This window comes from Hemitrygon akajei, chromosome 16, assembly GCF_048418815.1.
Source record: "Hemitrygon akajei chromosome 16, sHemAka1.3, whole genome shotgun sequence".
NCBI classification, from domain to species: Eukaryota; Metazoa; Chordata; class Chondrichthyes; order Myliobatiformes; family Dasyatidae; genus Hemitrygon; species Hemitrygon akajei.
The window spans coordinates 35,197,492-35,220,583 of record NC_133139.1 but is presented as its reverse complement, the minus strand read 5'-3'; the positions used below and the strand labels follow the sequence as shown (position 1 = coordinate 35,220,583).

Here is a 23,092-nt window from a genome sequence, read left to right as displayed (position 1 = left end):
TTAGCCTATATCTAGTGTTTCTGTAATGTGAGCTGTGTTGTGGGTATCTGGAACAGTTTCATTCATTGAATTGGAGTTTGAAATTAAAGTCATGCTCAGAGTTTCTCACTTGGATTAAGCAGTATTGATTGGGTAATAAAACTGGAACGCTTGCAGAAGCTTGGGAGATCTCAGTCAGTCTGGATTGGGAGCAACATCTCCAACACCATCATACTGAGCACGGGGGCACCCCAGGGTTTCATGCTCAGTCCACTGCTGTTCACTCTGCTGACCTACGACTGTGGTGCAACACACAGCTCGAACCATATCATCAAGTTCGCCGATGACATGACCGTGGTGGGTCTCATCAGCAAGAACGATGAGTCAGCTTACAGAGAGGAGGTGCAGCAGCTAACAGTCTGGTGCAGAGCCAACAACCTGACTCTTAATGTGAACAAAACAAAAGAGATGGTTGTTGACTTCAGGAGGGCATGGAGCGACCACTCCCCGCTGAACATTGACGGCTCCTCGGTAGAGATTGTAAATAGCACCAAATTTCTTGGTGTTCACCTGACGGAGAATCTCACCTGGTCCCTCAACACCAGCTCCATAGCAAAGAAAGCCCAGCAGTCTCTATTTTTTGCAAAGGCTGAGGAAAGTCCATCTCCCACCCCCCATCCTCATCACATTCTACAGGGATTCCATTGAGAGCGTCCTGAGCAACTGCATCACTGCCTGGTTCGGAAATTGTACCATCTCGGATCGCAAGACCCTGCAGCGGATAGTGAGGTCAGCTGAGAAGATCATCGGGGTCTCTCTTCCCACCATCACGGACATTTACACTACACGCTGCATCCGCAAAGGGAAAAGCATTATGAAGGACCCCATGCACCCGTAATACAATCTCTTCTCCCTCCTGCCGTCTGGGAAAAGGCTCCGAAGCATTCGGGCTCTTACGACCAGACTATATAACAGTTTCTTCCCCCAAGCTATCAGACTCCTCAATACCTGAAGCCTGGACTGACACCTTGCCCTACTGTACTGTTTATTATTTATTGTAATGCTGGTACTGTTTTTGTGCACTTTATGCAATCCAGTGTAGGTCTGTAGTCTAGTATAGCTTTCTCTTTTTTTTATTACGTAGTTCAGTCTAGTTTTTGTACTGTGTCATGTAAACCATGGTCCTGAAAAACGTCGTCTCATTTTTACTATGCACCGTACCAGCAGTTATGGTCGAAATGAGAATAAAAGTTGACTTGACTTGAATAGCAGGGTTACCACATACAGTCAGCCCTCCTTATCTGCGGGTTCCACATGCGCGGGCTCAACCAACCAAGGATCGGGAAAACCCGGAAGTTCTCCCTCCAGCACTCGTCATTTGAGCACGTACAGACTATTTTTTCTTGTAATTATTCTCTAAACAATACAGTATAACAATTATTTACATACATTTACATTGTTTTAGGTACTATAAGTAATCTAGAGATGAATTAGAGTGCAGGCAGTCCCTGGGTTATGAACGAGTTCTGTTCCTGAGTCCGTCTTTGTCGGATTTGAAGTTTGAACAGGTACATCCGGTATTATTTAGCGTCAGTTAGTCAAACGTTTGTCTTTGTATATAGTATACGTTTCACCTTTCTATGCATATAAAACATTTAAGAAACATATGTATTTCAATAATTAAATCACTGCTTTGCTTAGTAATAATTGTAGCTTTTATCGGGGCAGGGCCTTTCACATGCTCCATTAAACTTGTTCCGATCGTTGACCGACTGTAGCCTAATGCTTTACCAATGACCGATGCCGTTTCACCTCTTTCCAATTGCTTTATTACTTCCACTTTATTTTCAGTCGTGATCGTGACTATTTTCATGAACAGAAGCACTGCAGATTCAGAGCTGCACTGGGTCCTAATGTCCACCGCACTGAGACAGGTTAAATAAGGTCCGGGGTTCCGCTGGGTCCTAAAGACCTCAGCACTGGCCAGGCTAAATAAGGGACTTGAGCATCCACGTATTTTGGTATCCGCAGGGGGTTCTGGAACCGATCCCCCGCAGATAAGGAGGGCTGACTGTGCATGCTACTACAAGTGAATTGCTGAGGAGGTGGGGGGGGGGGGGAGCACAGATTCCATTTGTATAGCACTTACCACTATCAACGAAAGTCTCCTATAGTTCAGGCAATATAGTACCTTATGCTGTTAATGTAAGGGAATTGAGATCATTAACTTGAGTGCCACAGGTTGTCAGTGATTTGAAGGACAAATTTTTATGAGGGTGCATGAGGATAATTGATCTGTAAAAATTGTTGTGCTACAGAAGCTTTTAAATCCACCTGAGAGAATACTGGGTTTCAATTTCAGTGCTTCCTCAAGAAAGTTGTTGACTACAAGAGAAAGAAGGTAAAGGTTTGCAGAAAACTACAATTTTAAATATTGTGTTTGCTGTTTCTTATGATCTAAGAATTAAGTTGATCAAGACAAAATTACAAAATCAAGGGAAAGATTCCTAATCTTGCCCAGTAATTGTACTCTGCATTAATTTTCTGTGTTTATGAGTGACCTTTGATTGAACAATACATTCTTATACAGATCCTGTGAAATGAAAGGGACTGCTCATAATAAATTGAGGATTGTTTTAATTTTTTGTGTTTTAAGAATATTAATTTAATTATAGAGCATGCATTAACCATTACATTGTGTATCATGCTTGGCTTAATCTATTCCTGTTAATTACCCAAGTGTAAATCCCCAAAGTTTTCAGATTCTGAAAATGTGTAATTATAGAGGCTAGTTTGCATTTAGTGAATAGGAGTTCTTGGAGGGGAAAAAAGATTCTCGTTAATTTCAGGTCTATCCATAAACCTATTGTCTCTGTTCCCTTTTGTACAGTTACATAAAAGTTGGAAGAAATTTATTTTTCTTGTCTTTTTGTTTTGTATTTTATCTAACAACTGTAATCTCGAGCTTTCTGGGGAAGATTGGTTTTATTGAAAGTGCTTTTATTTTATTTGGCTTAGGAGTGACTTAATTGAGGCAAGGCATTCTAAACAGTCCATTTACTGGCTAGGATAGGCCTGTTTTCTTTAACCAAAAGGCCAGTAAAACTGGAGGGTGTATTTAAGGCAGAGATTGATAGTTTCTTGATTGGACATGGCATCAAATGTTACGGGGAGAAGGACGGGAACTGGGGTTGAGGAGGAGATTAAAAAAGGATCAGCCATGATTGAATGGCAGAGCAGGCTCGATGGGTCAGTTGGCCTAATTCTGTTCCTATGTCTTAAGGTCTTAAGAGAAAGGCACGTGGATGAAAATAAAAGGGCTATGTGAGAGGAAAGGGTTAGATTGATCTTGGAATAGGTTTAAAAGTCTACATAACATTGTAGGCTGAAGGGCCTGTACTGTTCTATATTTTAATTAAAGTAGAATTGAGATATTTTTTCATCCAAAAGGTAATGTTCTGAATTCTGCTATCTGAAGTTAGGTAAAGACAGAGCCTGTTATTGTATGTAAGTCTAAGAGGTGAAGGATGTTGAGTACCAGTTTTTGGGTTCCCAGCTAATTATAGGCTGTTTATCTATGCTATCAATGCTACAGTTCCGTGTTGTGTTTCTTTTGGGGGGGAGGAGCGCTTTGCCTTGCACGATATAAACATTCTTGTATTTTTCTGGTTATTTAATTTTCTTTGATCATTTAGTAGTGCAGGATCAGAAAAAGCTGCACAAAATTGAAAACTCAGCCAGCTCCATCATGGGCACTAGACTCCCAGCATCAAAGATGTGTTCAAAAAGGCGATGCCTCAAAAAGAAGACCTCTATCATTAAGGGCCCCCATCACCAAGGGCATGCCTTCTTCTCATTACTGCCATCAAGGAGGAGGTACAGGAGCCTGAAAACACACACTCAATCTTTTAGGAACAGCTTCTTCCCTTCCACAATCAGATTTCTGAATGGACATTGAACCCATTTTTTGGTCATCTTTTTGTACTAATGTTCTTATATACAGTGGATTCCGGTTAAGTAGTCCATGAATTAATCGGGGCAGCCGCTTATTTGAGACAACTCTTAACAAACAAAAACAATTTGTGAAAATTGTTGTTATTTCCTTTGTTTGGAGAAAAATGCTGGCTTAAATGGGACAGGATATTGTTGCCGAACAGTTTCTAACAAGCATCAGTTGAATCCACCTGGATGGCCAATTTTTCTCCCAATAGCTAAGAACTGATACACAGTTTTATAGTACTATTGTAGTATTGGTAGTGTTCTAATTTGTTCTGTATTTCATTTAAATACATAATTTATTACTCAGTTAATCGCTAGTTTGTCTTTTGTAAACTATTTCCATGAAACCGGATAATTGGGGCAACCGCTAAGTTGTACCTAAATGTATATGGTCCCAATGTGTCCTAATTAAACAGAATGCACTGTATATATTATTGTAGTTTTTAAGTAGTTTTTAAATCAAGTATTGCAATGTACTGCTGCCGTAAAATTTCTGTTCAAATTTGTAAACTACAGAGCAGTTGGTGCTGTTGTATGGAAAATGCTAGAACCTCATCTGTGTTATCAAGATGCACAATCTTTGCTTGTTTGTTTCTTTTACGTGCCTTCAAGTGGTTCTAAAGATGCCATCTGAGAAGCTCTTATATAATAGCTCATAGGGATCTTATGATTTAGAATGAAAAGGTATTTAAGAGAAATTGAGTTAGAATCAATGAATTATTTTCAAATTGTCAGGCTGTTCTGTGTTGGTGTTAGTGCTAAAACTAGCTAATTTGCAATTTGTTAAAATTGCTAAGTGGTAAAGTTAGCTGTGAGAATGGTACTTTTTCTTTGGCAGGTAAAGTGAGTAAGCAAGCACGGATGTATATTTAGGGAAATTTCAATGGTTTGCTGGGAGGAAGAATGAAAGCCAGTCTTTAATGTGGTGGAAAACTTTTTAAATGTTAGTGATCAAAAGAATTATATGTACGTATATGTAAAGTACAAAATTAAAAAACAGATGGATGAAACATGAAGGAACCAAATGCAAGGAGTTTGTAATTGTACAGCTACAACAAGCATTTGTTAAGACTATGATGTATTCCTATGGAAATGCTGCCCTAGTTAAGAAGATATTAGGGTATTGAGCAAAGCAAGCAGCTTTGACCAGGGGTTCCCAATCCTTTTTATACCATGGACAAATACCATAAAGCAAGTGGTCCAAGGACCCCAGGTTGAGGAGAACTGGCTTAGAATAATGATTTGGAGACTCATTAAGAGTTTAATAGCCTATGCTCGATAATCACTCAGTTCTCCATGATCAAGGACTTGGATCCAGAGGTCCATGAGATAGTGGTCATTGGGGGTCAGAGGTAGTGAGGATCTGTAGCTTTAAATTTCTGGGGGTCAACATATGAGAGGATTTATCCTGGGACTAACATTTGAGTGTCATCACAAAGAAGGCAAGACAGCACCTCGACTTCCTTAGAGTTTTGCACCAATTCAGCATGTCACTTAAAACTTTGACAAACTTCTATAGATGCACAGTGGAGAGTACCCTGACTGGTGACATCATTGTCTGGTATGGAAACACGAATGCTCAGGAATAGAAAAGTCTACAAAAACTTGTGGATACAACCCTGAGCATTACAGGCAAAATCCTTCCCACCATTGAGCACATTTACAAAGGACCACTGCCACAAGAGAGCAGCATTTATCATCAAGAACCCTGTCCACCCCAGCCATGCTTTCGTCTTGCTTTCATCTTGCTACAAGCATTGGGCAGGAAGTACATGAGCTTTAGTTCCCACGCCACCAGGTTCAGGAACAGTTACAACAGTCAGGCTCCTTAACCAGCGTTGCTAACTTGAATCATGCGAACTCTGAACTGATTGCTCAACCGATGGACTGACTTTCAAGAAGTGCACAACTCTTGTTCTCTTATATTCTTTATTTATTTACTATTTGTCTTTTGCACATGTCTTTTTGTATAGTTTCTCTGAAATTCTATTATATTTCTTTGTTTTTCTTCAAATACCTGCAAGAAAATTAGGGTAGGGTAGTATATGGTGAAGTACTGTATATGTACTCTGATAATAAATTTACTTTGAACTCTGAGCTATCCTTAAGACTACAACAGAAATTCCTACTTGTGCTCAACCATCAAAAGGAACCAACCGCAGGTTCCTTTCAATTATCATCCCACTGGTCCAGTATTATTTAAATGAAGGAACAAATCCTGGAATTCCCTGCTCAAAAACATAGATGTACCTTCAAAGAGGGACAACAGCATTTCGAGAAGGCAGGTGCCCAGTAGCTTGAGCTTATTTAGAGACAGATGTAAATTCTGGACTTGCCAATTATATGCTCTTACAAAATTTTAAGAAAGAAAAACAGTGCAAATACTTTGCAGACTGTCCATACATGATGTACTTCAGTAAATGTTCTCAATCAGTAAGATGATTGATCAGATTGCTAGTCTCTGCTCCACTACCATGTTTGATGTACATAGCCATTGATTGAGGCTGCAGAAACTTTTCTCCGACTCAAATATGCTTAAACATAGAACAAAAAACAGTACCGCATAGTACAGGCCCTTTAGCACAGGATTGAGCAGCTTGTTATATGAAGAGTGTTTGATGGCTCTTGGCTTTATTCACTGGAATTCAGAAGAATGAAGGATGTCCTCATTGAAACCTGTCGAATGTTGAAAGGCCTTAATAGAGTGGATGTGGAGAGGATGTTCCTCTGGTGAGAGAATCCAGGACCAGAGGACACAACCTCAAAATAAAGGGTGTTCTTTTAGTCAGAGATGAGAAGCAATTTCTTTAGCCAGGGAATGGTGAATCTGTGGAACTTGTTGCCACAGGCGGCTGTGGAGGCCAAGTCTTTACGTATATTTAAGGCAGAGGTTAATAAATTCTTAATTGGGCAGGGCAAGAAGGGATACAGGGAGAAGGCAGGAGATTGGGGCTGAGAGGGAAAATGGATCAGCTGTGATGAAATGATGGAGCAGACTTGATGGGCCAAATGGCCTAATTCTGCTCCTATATCTTGTGGTCTTGTGTTGCTTTTGGCCTTTGCGCCACTCACACTGCTTTGCAATTTAAAGTATGTTTGGTTTCCCTGTTGCTGGTCCAGATGATAAGTCATTGTTTCAAAATGTTGTTTCTCTTGCAGCATCCTGTTTTATTCCTATTTTCCTATTTACAATATACTGATGAATTCTAGTTAGAAGTTTCATTGCTGTGGTGTTGTGTTACACTAACAATTTTCAAATGTGAAAATCTGGACTTCTGCTATTCACATTTTAACTTTATTTACCCAAGTGTGATGGATGTGGAATGTAGAAATCTGTCATGTCATATGTCTACCTTTAACATCATGACAGATGCAGATCTATTAGAGCTAAATTTTTTATGTACAAGACAAAAGCATAAACTCCTGGTGTGCATGCACTAAATTTAGAATTTTAAAACCATGCAAGAGCAGACCAATGAGCCCAATTCTGCCAATACTGGTTCTGTCAAAGTACTAGCCAATGCATCCTTCTGCGAGTGGACTGCTTCCCTTTCCAAGTATTTGTTCTTTTTTCAAAGGCTTGGTATTGGTTTATTATTTTCACATGTACCATGTGCATAATTTCATTGTATCTGTACTTTAAAGTAGTACAAGGAAAAATGCAGAATATACTGTCACATTTACCAAATAGACATTCAGTGCAAGGGCCATGATGAGGTAGATTGTGAGGTCAAGAGTTAATACTTAACATGCAAAAAAACTGTTTGAGGGTCTTGTAACAGGTGAAACATCACCCTTTCAGGAGGTTCTTATCAACACTATGTTCTAGAAAAATTAAATTTAAAAAAAAACACCCTTTGCCAATTTTGAACCTGTTAGACTAGCTTAATCTTTTAACATCTCTTGTATGTTCCTCTGTGGGATCTGAATCCACAGTCTTCTGAACTTTTTCAGAAACGTTGTTACAAGGAAGCTGTGGAGAACCAGTGTCATTACTAGCAGTTGCTGTCACTAGTAATGGTATGATGCAGTGAAGTCGAGAACTGAGTGTTACTGTTAACTTCCATAGAACTTAAGCAGTTGTTGTTAACATGTTTTAACTTTTGATATATGTACACCAGTAAGAAAATAATATCAAGAACTGTCTTTTGCGCCACAGAGCTTGAACTTGACAAATGAGCTAATTTTTTTGTCACTATATAGAATTTATTTGTACTGTGTTGTCAGGCAGCTTTTGTCCTTTAAAAAAAAGTTCCAAAGCATGTTGTAGAACCTTTCAAGGGGCAAGAAAAGTCATTTGCATAGAGATAGACACCGATTTGCTCAAACTTTATATGCTAATTTCATCTCATTCTCTCCACATTCCCACTAACTTCCCTCAAATTCCACCTGCCACCTACACGTTGGCAACCGAAGTACTAACTGCATTATCTTTGGGATGTGGGAGGAAATGAGTGCTGAGGAAAGCTCCGTCCTCACAAAGGGAAAATGTGTAAACTCTGCATAAGAGCACAAAAGTTCAGGTACTGTGAATCAGCAGTTCTACCATTTGTACCACTGCTGTCCTTTGCAGACAAAGCCTGGTTTTAATTTCTCGATTGTTTGAGTAGATCTTCTAAGAGTAGCATGCAAAGAATCGCCCAACTGTGGTGCCATCTCCTTTTTTTTAAACTGTCTCTTCTGATTTTGTTTTCGTTAGCACACAACCCGCCACTGGCATTGCATATTCACATCCATCCACGCCAGCCAGTTACACCGTACAGCAAGCTCCACCAACGGCCCATGCAGTCACTGCAGCTTATGCTCCTGTGCCTGCCACACAAGCAGTGAGACCAGTGACTTCAGCAGCCTACGGAAGTTATCCAACAGCACATTCTGTGGCAGACTACAGCTATGGACAGAGGCAGCCTGAATCTACACCTCAACAAACACCGGCAACTACACAAAACTACCAGGTAACCAATATAGCATTTCCTGCTGCAGAGTTTTGCCTGCAGGGCTCCCTGAGGGAGTCCTGTGTTTAGGAGGTAGGTATTTAAATTATGTTCTGTTCTAGTGTTTTCTACTCTGTAATGGGAAATGCTAAACTGATTCATCTGTAGCTCAATGCAGTCATTTTGATTAGACCACTTGAGAGAACTTGTTGATGCTTGAAAATTTGCTAACGTCATTGAAAAGTAAAGCTAGTGCATTTTGCTACCCACTGAAATAATTTATCAGTGCTGTATTAATAAATGCAAAAAGTGGCAGTTCACGTTTTAAGGAAAATAATGATATGGAGCCTGAGTGCAAATTACTGGCTCTATTTGTTTCTTTTTATATGGATTTTTTTCCCTAGCTGATGGTTGCTTTCCTTGGGGGATACAAACATTTAGGTAAAATAATAATACAGGTTGAGCACCCCCTTATCTGAAAACCTCCAAAATCTGAAAAAATTTTTGAGCGCTGACGTGACACCACAAATGGAAAGTCCTACAAGACATTGTGCAGATCTCTGTGCACCAGACAGATCTGAAACGTGACCTCACATAGCCTGAGTGGGCCCCTGTTGCAGGCAGTTTGTTTTCAGCAGGCATCACAGCAAGACTTTGTGCATCACTCTCAGTGTTTTGTGTTTATTCTCTGCTCTGTGCTGTGAAGATATTGTTGAAAATGTCTAAAGGCCTGTTGTTACCTCTATGAAAAGGAAAAGAAAACATTTATGTTTATCTATAACCCAAAGTCGAGTTGTAGGAAAAACTTGACAGCTGTGCAAGTGTGAAGCATCTGGTAGAGGAGTATGATGTTGAAATGACTATCATCTACGTCCTGAAGAGAAAGAAGGACAAACTTTTAAAGGTCTATGCTGAAAGTAATGAACAGAAGTTAATGAAAAATAGAAAAGCACTTGATAAACTGGAAACTGAAGATGTCAAACATGTATTGAAAGAGTGAACATATGCTGCTTAATGGCATGTTGATCATGAAATAAGCAAAGATCTATCACGATGAACTGAAAATTGAAAGTAATTGTGAATATTCAGCAGGCTGGTTGCAGAAATTTAAGAAAAGGCACAACATAAAATTGTTAAAAGACTTGTGGTGATAAAGTGTCTGCTGATCATGAAGCAGCAGAGAAATTCATTTGAGTTTGCCAAGATTGTTGCTGATGATAATCTTAACACGTTGGATCAGTACATGTGTGTGATGAACAAATGTAAGACAAGGACTGCTTACCGATTTGGAGTCAGAATGAAGCCACTGATTGTCCACCTGGGCGGCCGAGATGGTGATAGCTTACCTTTCTGATGGTTCAAAATGCACATTATTGTTCCATGCACAAAATTATGAAAAAATTGTACCTTCAGGGTAGATGTATTTATTATCTGTATTCAATGTAAATTGATACTGCGTTATAGAATTGGGTCCCTTCCCAAAGCTATTTTGTTATGTAGATGCACATATTCCAAAATCTGAAAAAAAAAGTCGGAAATCCTAAGCACTTCCGTCTGAAGCACTTTGGATAAGGGGTGTTCAATCTGTACCTGTAAAAATTTCATATGGGAGATTTTGGGCTTACCATAGAAATAGAAACAAAAGTATTTAAGAATGAAATCAAGAAGCATTTTGACCTGAAAAGATTATTTGAAATCTGGAATTATTTCTATAAATCTGTGTGGGTGCTGTATCAATTGGAAGTTTTAAAACTGTACAATGAGCATTTATCAGGATATGTTATTTAACAGAAGATAGCTGCATTGCTTTGAAGATTACCAGTAGTCTAATTGAATGACGGAATTGGTTCAAGGGCTGAATGGCTTACTCCTGTTGATTCATTTTGTATTGTCAGTTCATTCCAGTTACTTTGTATGTCTCATTTTTGGTTTTCTTTCTCTCCCCCCGCCAAAAAAAACTGATTCTTGAGACTGCTTTGTCTCAAATTGCTTAAAGAACTGAAATCTGGAATGCTTATATTCATGTCATTTCTGCTTTCTTAAGAAATGGCACGTGTGCAGTGTTAGTAAGTTTTTATGGGCTGCCCTGATTTTGATGTCATCGTGTATTTTTGCTACATTTTAGTTTTTTTGTTGTAATAAGACCTATGGTAGATAATAATTGTCGTGTTCACATAATTTCTGATTCCAGTTTGAGTAATGCCATAATTGAAATTTGAGCAATAACCATGGAGTAATCTGGAGTCTATTGCTTCCATCTGCATGATAGAGTATGCATGTTTTCTTTTCAATTTTAAGCACCTTTTAATTCTGTAGTAAAGCAGAGTACAGCTGGAATCAGAGCTGGTATGGGATTTTTTTTTTAACCTAATGTAGGATGTAATTTCAAGATTCTATTAAATGAATTGCTGGTTTCTGCAAAAAAAAAAGCATCAATAGATAATTCTTTGAAATAATTAATGGAATTGTTTATTTTAACAAACCAGAGAGATATGTAGTACCAATCAGGCCCCTGGATTTGAAATCAGTAGAAGCAGAAATTGTCTTAAAGAAATATCGTGAGACTAATAGTTGGGTAGGTGCATATGCCATGTAATGTTGGCATAATGATGCAGTATCTTATTGTTTGGTTAGTTCTGGATATTTGTTGCAAATAATTGGCCAATGTGCTTTATTAGAAAATTGAAATGATTTCTTCCCATGCAAAATGAACTCTCAATCCGAGAATGTTGCGATGCTAGATTAAGCAATCTTTCTTTACTTTGGAAAAGAATCTGTTTGATTTCAGTTGGATTCTGATTAGAAATGGGTAGCCATTGGGAGAATCGTACACAATAGATTACTCCAACAGACTTGCAGGTGAAGTGTCATCTCAACTCAAAGAACTGTTTGGGTTCCGAATGGTGGTGAGAGAGGAGGTGTAGGAGCACTCCTGAGTGGTGGGGGAGGAGATGTAGAGGCATCCACTGTTCCTGGTACATCCTGCTCAGTATTGGTGAGATTTGATTCAGATTGGGGGATCACTTCATCAACTGCTTTAGCTCTGTCCTCTACAAAAGACAGGATCCCCCAATGGTTACCCATTTCAATTTCATTTCCCATTCTACCAACGTGTCTGTCTATGACCTCCTCTAGTGCCATGTTGAGGCCACACTGAGATTGGAAGAGCAACACCTCATATTCCATCTGGGTAGCTTCCAATGTGATGGCATAAATATTGACGACTTTAATTCGTAATTACTCCCAACCTCATTTCTTCCCCCCCCTTCCCACTTTCTCTGATTGCCTCCCTCTAGCTCCCCTTCTCTTTCCCTTTATTCCATGGTCTACTGTCCTCTCCTACTGATTGCTCCTTTAGCTTTTTACATTTTCCTCCAATCACCAAAGCTTCTCCGTGTCTCCTCCCCATCCGCCCTTTTCTCCCTCAAATAGTCTTCCCTGTCACCTACTAATTTGTACTACTTCCCCTCACAAATTGCTTCATGATTTCTTAATTGGCTTTTGCCCCCTTCCTTCCAGTTATTATGTAGGGTCTAAGTTCAAAACGTTAACTGCTTATTCAATAGACAATAGGTGCAGGATTAGGCTCTTCGAGCCAGCACCACCATTCAATGTGATCGTGGCTGATCATCCACAATCAGTACCCCGTTCCTGCCTTCTCCCCATATCCCTTGACTCCGCTATCTTTAAGAGCTCTATCTAACTCTTTCTTGAAAGCATCCAGAAAATTGGCCCCCACTGCCTTCTGAGGCAGAGCATTCCATAGATCCACAACTCTTTGGGTGAAAAAGTTTTTCCTGAACTCCGTTCTAAATGGCCTACCTCTTATTCTTAAACTGTGGCCTCAGGTTCTGGGCTCCCCCAACATCGGGAACATGTTTCCTGCCTCTAGCATGTCCAATCCATTAATAATCTTACATGTTTCAATCAGATCCCCTCTCATCCTTCTAAATGCCAGTGTATACAAGCCCAGTCGCTTCAATCTTTCAACATATGACAGTCCCGCTATCCCAGGAATCAACCTCGTGAACCTATGCTGCACTCCCTCAATAGCAAGAATGTCTTTCCTCAGATTTGGAGACCAAAACTGAACACAATACTCCAGGTGTGGTCTCACCAGGGCCCTGTACAACTGCAGAAGGACCTCTTTGCTCCTATACTCAACTCCCCTTGTTATGAAGGCCAACATGCCATTAGCTTTCTTCACTGCCTGCTGTACCTGCATAAATACTGCATGATTTGCTGCATTCCTCTAGCATTTTGTGTATGTTGCTCAAGATACCCAGCTTTTGCAGAATCTCATATCCATCCTGAATCTGGTCTGTTCAGTCAGAATTTTATAAGTTGGGAGGCCCCCTCTTATTCTTCTGAACGTGTAAACTCAGTTGTCTCAATCTCTGTTCGTCAGTCTGATCAGCCCAGGAATCATCATGGCACTGGCAATATACGGTGGCGTTTTGCAGGCAGCTCAAGGAACTACTAGCTGTTCTACTGAATATGCTTACACTGCAATTTGCCGTCTGTAATTTCCCTTTTAGAAATGTACTTTTGAAACATCTAAATCAACAAAGCAACTTTACTATCACTATTCGGTGAACTAAACTCTCAAAAATGCAGGTATGACTATCGCTGCCACAGCCATTGCTGGAGCAGACTTCAGGCCAGATTAAATCATTGAAGCCCAAGAGCTCTGATTAAAGCATCAAGGCCAAGAGCAGAAGACAAACTGGCGTTGAGCTCACTTTTCCATGTCAGCCAGGATACCCCACCTGAGCCTGTCCTGTCTGCCTACTACCATTGGGTGGGAGGTGCAGGAGTCTTGGGTCCACGTCTCCAGGTTGGGTAGCAGTTATTGCCCTGAAGCCAGCAGGGCTTCATTTGCCTCAGTGTTGAACTGATTCTGCAGCTGAGAACCCACTTTCAAGGACTCTGCACCTCATGTTCTGTATATTACTTGTTTTTAAAAAAAATTGCACTATTTGTTCTTTTTTTGCACATTGGATGTTTGTTAGTCTTTATGTGTGATTTTTCTATTGTGTTTCTTTGTATTGTGGGTACCTGCTAGAAGATGAATCTCAAAGTTGTATTGGGTATACTTTGGTAATAAATTTACTTTCAGCATGGTCAACCTTTGCTATCTTCCCTTACTTATGTCAGTATGAAGGCCAATGTGTCGTTTGCCAACTTAACTGCCTAATGTAACTGCTTGCATACTTACATCAACAATTGTAGAATTATGCCCAGGTGTCTGCACCTTGTCCTTTCCTTATCTCTCACTGCTCAGGTAGCAATTAGCCTTCCTGTTTTTTGCCACCAAAGTGGTTAAAGCCTCAGTTTTCAATATTATATGCCATCTGCCTTGCCTTTGTCGACTGACTCAACCTATTCAAATCACACTGAAGCCTCTATATCCTCCTCACTGCTCACATTACTATCCAACTTGTCTTTTCACAAACATGGAGATATTACATTTGATTTTCTTGTTTAAATCATTAGTATTATGGATATCTAGGAGTCCTAGCACTGAATCCTTCGGTATATTACTATTCACTAACTTATACTTGGAAAAAGGCCCATTTCAGACCATGAGACTTAGCAGCGGAATTGGGCCATTCAGCCCATTGAGTTTTCTCTGCCATTCCAGCAAGGCTGATTTATTATCCCTCTCAACCCCATTCTCCTGCCTTCTGTAACCTTTGACGTGCTATTTCTGCCCTACTTTGTAAAATATTTATTCAATTATCTGCTTTTTCATCCATTATAAATTCCCCTTTATTCGCAGAAAATAACGTAAGTTTATCTTCACTGTTCTCTTCACTTAGCTTTTGAAGTTTTTGCAATCAGTTTTTAATGTTTCCTGCAAACTTACTCTTCTCTTTCCCTTCCTAATTTACCTCTTTTGCTGAGTTCTAAACTGTTGCTTTCTTGGGCCAATTTATATATCTCCTCCTTAGATCCAATATTGTTCCTAATTTGATGCCTTAACCACTGTGATTCCAGGTGAACTATAGGAACTATTTCATCTAAAAATACGTGTATGAAGAGCTAATCTAAAATTGCTTAATATCCTATTCAAAGTTCAAAGTTATGGCGCCAGTTTAAGTTTTATCAATCTTAACTAAAACTCTCAGCAACGAAAGTTAAATCTTCTGCAGAGGTAGCTGCATCCTTCTGATAAACTCAACAACTTGTAGTGACTTCTAAAATTTCATGGAAATGGTGCTCTTTTCATAATTCACGCCTTAGAAAAAGTGCAGTTTGTATTCAATTGTTGATTAAGTATCAGTTTTTATAAAAATGTATAGAATTCAATTAACATCTCAACACTGTAAAAGATGTTTTACTGAAACTTGTGTGATAATTGAAGGGGGATGCATTATGATGGCATGCAAAAGCTAGTGGAGACTTGGATTGGTCAAAAATCATTCTGGGTTCAATTCGGCTGCTTTTTGTAAGGAGTTTGTAGATGCTCCCTGTGACCGACTGGTGCCCTCCAGGTGTTCCAGTTTTCTCCCACATTCCAACAACATACTGGTTAGTAGGTTAATTGGTAACATGGGTGCGATTGGTTGGTGAAGCTTGTTGGGATGGAAGGGTCTGTTGCTGTGCTGTGTCTCTATATCTAAAATCTGAAACTGGCTGTGCCAAGTGAATACATTGTGGGAAGAAACTCATTTGAAATCGCATCCGGTCAGAGGGGCTCCTGCTTCAGAAAAGTGGAAGATACAGTTGTTCAAATTGTCTGATTCCTTTGGAAAAATTATTGCAGGCATTTGTGTGGCAGTCTGTCGGAATTAATTTGCAGTTGTTATAAGAAAACTAATCAAATATGCAGTTTTACAGAAATTCCAAATTTGAAGTCGTTTCAACATCCAATGCAGCAATTAATTTGGGAAAGTGGTAAATTTTCACTCCAGTATTCTTGCTCCAGAAAAGGTTGTCTTTCCATCCTCTTCCGCTTCCCTCTCCTTATCCTTCTCAGAAAGAAGTGATTTATACCTGAGTATATTTCTGCAGATGGCCATTGGCTTCTGTTACTTTATGCAAGCTGCTATTCTTGTGTGTGCCTTTTTGATGAGCATTGAGCTTTTTCAATCAGTAAGGGTGAACCAAGAATCGGATGCTGTGCTACTCTTCATGACACTTTGGGGAACTCAAATTGAAAGTTTTTGCTTGAGCCACACACACATTTCCCGGGGGCTGGTACGCCCTAGAAAAATGGTTTACTTTGTGCATGTTTAGTTGTGTCATTGGATTCCTTCAGAATATTTAACTAGTGCAGTTTTTCTTAACTTAACCCATCTTTCAAGACCAGTATTGATGGTGTTTTCCAGAAAGTAAATGTTTCCTATACCTTTTTAGTTATGGATCAAGCTAATTGAGTGTAAATTACTAGTAAAGTTGTTTAGCATCGGTTTCTTGAAAGTTCAGGGTCCAATGTAAAATGTCTTCATGTGGCATTTATGCTTTCTAATATAAAACTATTTGGTGATGTATCACAAAGGAAGATTCTTTTCAAAAGATGAATCTTGCATATTATCAGGAGTGCTCAGTGTTGTTGTGAAGTACTTAATCTCGAAAGAATTCTATTTCTATATGTGCATACCTAAATGTGGTTATCAAAGTGAACCTCGTTGTTTGAATATGGAGCCAAATGTTTCACCTGCAGATCAGGATACCCAGCATGGAAGCGAGCAGTGTGTTAGCACCGTTACCCCAATAGTGTTTGCACAACTTTGGATTCAGTATTCCAGTGTGAATATTTATATTTTATAGTTAGCTGTATACAGGGATGCTTCTTATGAAAGGTAGTGTAAATTTTATCCATTTCTGTGTGCTGATTAATTTATTTCATTTGAATTTCTCAATGGTCCCTCATCATGTGAATCAGCATGTATTAGTAAGGTGTCCTTAGTTTTGTTGTGCAACCTTTGGATGAAATAGTTCTCCATTGTAAATGAGTGAATGTTACATGGGCTAGCAGAAACTTGTGTATTTTTAGGTGTGTAGACTTGTGCACAGAAATTCCTCTCAATTTTCAAGCACATCAGGATTGCAGATCATGCTAAATGGGAACATTTTTGTTCAAAAACATTTAAGTTATTGAATTCCAGTCTTTCCAAGCCATCGTCCATTCATCCACCCAAACTAAATCAATTATTTGAAGATTATAATCATGCTACAAAGGTAAAATCAGATTAATTTGAGTAAATATTCATTTTGCTTAATTGTGCTATTTTAGATTCTTGTCAATATAGGCTCCTTGGTTACAGATTTTGACACAAGTGTTACCAGAAAAGATCTTTATTAAAAGCACCAAACAAAAGAACTTATAACCCACCTCAAGACTTTTTTTTACTGAATCTTAGTTTGTGTGTTTATATCTTTATATATATATATATATATTGGCATTGATATTGCCACAATGAATCACAAAGTTTCTTTCTGCAGCAGTACTACGCACAAGGAGGAAATTCGGACAAGACTGAGTGGGGTTGGATGACAGACTTGATCTATGGTTCATCTAAGGTGCTTGTGGAGAAAGCTTAATTAACTTTGTATGTAAGATAGATAGCTTCTAAACTGTCAGCTCAGAACATCGCGTATCTCCTTTTTAATGTAGTTTTAAAAATTAGTGTAAAGAATATAGCAGATTAAAGTTTAAGAATTGAGTTTTGTTCATTTTGTAAAAATACTTCTGTCTTTATTGTAAGAGAAATATGTAATTGTAAAATGGATAGAAGGTATACAGTTGGTTTTAGTATAATCTGGTTTTATTATACCAGTGGTGATCTTGACCATCTAAGTAATCAGCAATAAAGCTGACAGTGCTGGTCCAGGTCACGAGTGGTATGAAAATTGCACGTGATAGGTGTGCATTTGTACTTGTCCAAATTTTTTGAAAATTTTCAAGTATTACTTTTGTGGCTTTAGACCATCCTTATTTTTATATTACGGATGTACCTATACAACGTTAGTGGCTGGTCAACATTGCCGTTAGACATGTTTATTACAATGGAATCCATACACTCCAAGAAAACATTGCATATGTTTCAATACCCTTAATGGTGTGTGATGCTCTTAATTCAAAGCAGCACTTTGTTTTCATAACTGCCTTTGTAATTCTGCTGAACACTGCTTCTGTTCACTGTGTTGGTAGGCTAAGATGTTTAAATTCACTGGAATATTTCATTTCATTTCCCCAACTCCCCAGTTTCCCAGTCCATTTCCAACATTTCACATAGACATTATTAAATTTCCAAACACTGCATAGTGTTACATCTTAACATTTGAGCCATGTTGCTCTGGTTTGTAAGAAGCATACAAATCCCACACTGCAAAATTGTTAGCTCAACTCATGTTTTTAGCGAAAAAAAATGTAAGGAATATCCCACCTTTTCCCTTGTTAATAAAAAAAAAGTTTAGAGTTTTGCTGTAAGATGCAATCCTCCTGAGTGATGGCCAAAGCATAATGTTACCTTTACCTTTACTGCACACACAATGCAGGTGCCAGAGTGTTCATATTATTTTCAAAATGACAACAGCTCTTGCTGGCAAGTTGGATGCTTTTTGTTGGAGAAGACTTTTATTTGTTATATTGTCATTAATGTATTTTCCTTGTCTGAAATGTAGGACAATTACAGTTATGCACGTTCCACAGCAACAGCTCCAACTTACGATAAACAGTATTATCAGCAACCTGTCTCAGCTGCTGCTCAACCTCAGCATACCGCCACAGATTCCTACTATCAGACAAGTAAGTGCCGCATTTCCAAAATTAAGCCTAATAGTGAGAATTAGGTAAAATTTAGAACTTGGCTTCCTGATGACCTAGCTAGGGAGACTTGGGCCATATAGCAGGGAAAAGTTCTGTGACTGTCCTGAGCTACCTGATTCCAGGTGAAAACAAAAAAATAATCTCCACAGGAACACCAGATGAAGAATATAGATAAAAATTACTTTTATAGTTTTGAATAGCAAATAGATTTCACTTTTTTTCGTAAGGCAATGTGTAATATGTGGTCTTGTGTCCCTCTCATTCCTTTGACCTTTAAACTTTAGTTCCAATACATCGTATGAATTAAACTAAGAAACATTTTGAAAGATCCAATCAATTTTCAAGTTTTGCCTCACTCCAGATGTTGGAATTTTACTGATAAAAAGTTTTATTTTTCAAAACCCAGAATGATTTGTCTCCTGAAATTTGTATGATTTCAACTGCCTTTTGTAATTCATTACTGTCCTGAATCTAGTCAGAACAAATAAGAATATTTTAATAGGCTGAGGCAGTCTGTCCTCTCAGATCAGTATCTTGAGTACCAGTAGATTCATTGGGAACATGCTGACTCTCTATCAGCACAAAAGTTTGGAGAAAAAAATACATGGGTACTGAAGCAAGCTAGCAACTCTCTGTAGGTATGCCACCTAACCATCCAGTTATTTCTTCCAGTGTTCTAAACTCTGAATGTGAGAAACGGAGACAAGAGATTAGTAAGCATTTGTATACAGGCAGTCACCGGGTTACATACAAGTTCCTTTCCTGAGTCCGTCTTTAAGTCGGATTTGTACCTAATTATTTGTATTCCAATAATTAAACCACTGCGTTGCTTAGTAATAATTGTAGCTTTCATCGGGGCAGGGCCTTTCACATGCTCCATTATTCTCACTTTATCCGTTATCCTTTAAAATTGTTCCGATCGTTGACCGACTGTAGCCTAATGCTTTTCCAATGACCGATGGTGTTTCACCTTTCCAAACGCTTTATTAGTTCCACTTTGTTTTCAATTGCGATCGCTTCCCATGAATGGAACAAAAACATTGCGGGCGGCGGGTCCCAAGCTCTGCTGGGTCCTAAGGACCACCGCACTGAGACAGGTTAAATGGGACAAGTGGAGGTTGTACTGGGTTTGGGTATTTGATCCTCCACAATATTCCACGTGAGAATTTAAACTGGAGGTGGTAGTATTTTTTTTACAAGGTCGAGTTGCGAGCTCGACATCAACCTGGCATGGATGGTACGGGAGTCACTGGATCAACATCAACCCAGCACAGGAGCGGTCTGTCACTAGATCGAACTCGGGAAACTCCATTCTTGAGCCCGGCACTGATGTCACTGCGCCACCAGCCAACCGGAGGGGTGGGGGGGGGGGGGGGTCAAGGTGAATTTTACTAAGAAAAATTTAAGCCAAATATAAAGTTACACACTCAACACAGTGTCAACGGCAATGACTTAAAATGGCGGACGGCATTCTCCTTCCTCAGTTCATGAGTATGAGTTGTCCGTAAATCAGACGTTCGTAACTCGGGGACTACCTGTATTCCAATGAAGAAAAGTGTCCTTCCTCAAGGACAAGAACAATATTTATATACTAGTTTATATTTTGGTAGTAATCATAGATGTTTATTGTTCAAGCTTGTGCAAATTTGAACAAATATATTTAAATGCATTATTGTCAAAGCTGAAATTAAAACTCTGTGTAATCAAGTTCCATCAGGTCAAATAACATTATCTCCTTTTGATTTTTGTCTTTTAGTAGCTCCAAAAACTAGCTTCAGCCAGACTACTACACCATACACGCAAACACAACAGTCGAGGCAAGTTACTGCAATAAAGCCAGCACCCACTCCAATCCCTGTTACAACTAGTTATACAGTGTATCCTGTGGTAACGACTGTGCAACCCACTGTTCAACCCACCGCAGCAGTAGCCACTGCTGCTGTATCTTATACACAGACGCCCTCATACAATACAACACCTGTCAGTTATTCAGGTAAGTTACTGCTTCGATTTATCCATTATTGTTTTGGTGCTGCGCTCATCTCTGTGCTTGAACTTTCAAGCCAAATCAATATGTCCCTTTTCTGTCATGTTCACGCAGTGTATGTAGTCCTGCCTCTGTTTTCTCAGCACTTTTCTCTCCTGGTCAAGCTGAAGTTTCATGAATGCAAAGTTGCATATCACCAGTTGTTACTCATATTTTTCAACATGCAATAAGTTTTCTGATTTGCCATCTTTTTTGTTTCCGGACTGCGAAGTAGAGCAACATTAGGAAATATCATTTTGTAAGAAAATGAAAACAAAAATTAAACATGGCAAGATTGCAGTATTTTAAGAGTTGCTGTTCTATCATTATTATGCATGAATGCTGATAATTGAACTATAATGGCCAATGTTCTTATAATGAAGTAGTTTATAATAATTATTTGCTTTATCAGGATCAAGTTACTCTGGTTATGAAGCTGCTGTATACCCTGCTGCTACATCATATTATCAGCAACCACAGAAGCCCCCGGCTACCACCTGGACTAGCACTGGAACTGGAACAGGAAACAGTGCCAATACAGGAAGCACTTTCGTCAAAAAACCTGCCTTCCAGAACAAACAGCAAAAACCAAAGCCACCACCTAAACAGCCGCAGCTCCACTATTGTGACGTCTGTAAAATTAGCTGTGCTGGTCCACAGGTAATAAGTTTTGAAGAAAGTATGTTAAATATTTTTTTTTTGAGGCCTTCTGTTGGTTGGAGTTGACCATGGAACATTGCAGAATATGTCAGAATGCAAATTCAGAATCAGGTTTATTATCACCGGAATATGTCGTGAAATTTGTTAACAAATTTGCTGTTGTCTGGACAGTCTGGCTCAATAACATACTAGGCTTTGTCTTCAATTCTTCAGGATGTGTTTGGTGCTGATAGGATTGGCACAGTTTGCATAAACCTAATGGCTTTGAAGATGGTTTGGGCTTTGATCAGATGCAGTAAGTGAGTAAGTAAGTGAGCCCTTACAACTTGAAATAGAGTATTCCAGAATCTTGATCCAGCAACGAAGCAGATCCTAGGATATGTTGAAGTCAAGATAGCATGTAAGGACTTGAGAAATAAGATCAGAGCAAGCAATCTGGCTTTTCAATCCTACATGGTTTATCTCTTATTTTGAAACTGTATTGACTAGTTTTTCAATCCTCGATCCTCACGTACGTAGTGAGCCTTGTAAAGACTATGTATGCTGCAGTAAAGCCAGTTTTTTTTTTCTGAACCTTTTAACCTGTTGGTGATGGTGTTCTACTGCACCTGATAATTTGGATTTTTTTGAGGAAGTCATGCACTTGGTGGCTGGTGCAAAGGTGCTTTGACAAGTTAAATGAACTAGCCTATTTGGTAGCTAGTAATGCAGTCACTGTTTCCATGCTTAACTTTTAATATTGACATTTCAGCAGATTAAGACTTGTATATGTCCAGATTTTAGTACTTCAAATTAAAAGTTTGAGTTTTGGATTTTCTGAGTGGAAAAAGGTGGGGAAAAACTGCTCTTAGTTTGACAATTGAAAAACATTTTCTTTTTCACCCCAACATGAAATTGGCCAATTTAATTTTGGAACATTGTATCATTGGAAAAATGAATGTGAATGTCCAAACAGATCTCCTCTTTTAATTTTTACCTTTTTTTTTGCTGCTTTTCTCCAAGACTTACAGGGAACATTTGGAAGGTCAGAAGCACAAGAAGAAAGAGGCAGCTTTAAAGGGTGGAAGTCAGGCTACCAGTGGACCACGTGGTGCCCAAGGCCAGCTGCGATGTGAATTGTGTGATGTGTCTTGTACAGGTGCAGACGCCTATGCTGCACATATACGAGGTGCCAAGCACCAAAAGGTATTTGTCAAGATTCATTAAGTACTGAAAGTACATGGTAGTAAAGTATACTAGTATGTCTGTCAGTAATTAAAAGGGTGGGCTAATATTTCTAGACTCCAATTTTGATAATGGTTGTCAGTCAGATTGTTATTTTTTTTAACTTTTATTTTCATTTTATAATCTTTTTATTTATTATTATTGAAGATTAACAAAAAAAGATACATTTAGTCAATATGTCATTATGTACAATAAGGAATTAAATTAGCAAATAACTGATTAACAAAGCTAAGCAATATATCAATAATAATAAGAAAAAAATAAAATGTTAAGAATTTTTTTTTAAAGAAAAAGGAGGAAAAAAAGAACCCCTACTAACTAAAAAAAAACCCTACTAACCGAACCCCCCCCCCAAAAAAAAACCCATTGGGAGCACAACCCCGGAGCTATACATCATACAAGCTTCCATTTAAAAAAAACATCAATCCGCCAACTCAAATCCACTTAAAGAAAAATCAGAAGGAAACCGTATTAATTAACTCAAATCAGATG

General features: G+C 38.8%; 1 protein-coding gene across 3 annotated transcripts in view; it reads left to right on the top strand.

The window, feature by feature from the left end:
- LOC140739973 (zinc finger RNA-binding protein-like) overlaps positions 1-23,092 on the top strand; it is an 80,243-nt gene that overhangs the window by 6,853 nt on the left and 50,298 nt on the right. The window contains exons 3-8 of one of the 3 annotated variants that reach the window (XM_073068697.1): positions 8,678-8,933; positions 17,367-17,441; positions 18,546-18,669; positions 20,447-20,683; positions 21,129-21,376; positions 22,379-22,561. In XM_073068697.1, coding sequence (XP_072924798.1) covers positions 8,678-8,933; positions 17,367-17,441; positions 18,546-18,669; positions 20,447-20,683; positions 21,129-21,376; positions 22,379-22,561 — 1,123 coding nt within the window. Of the gene's footprint in view, positions 1-8,677; positions 8,934-17,363; positions 17,442-18,545; positions 18,670-20,446; positions 20,684-21,128; positions 21,377-22,378; positions 22,562-23,092 lie in introns of all 3 variants that reach the window. The other 2 variants (XM_073068696.1, XM_073068698.1) reach the window with 2 other exon arrangements.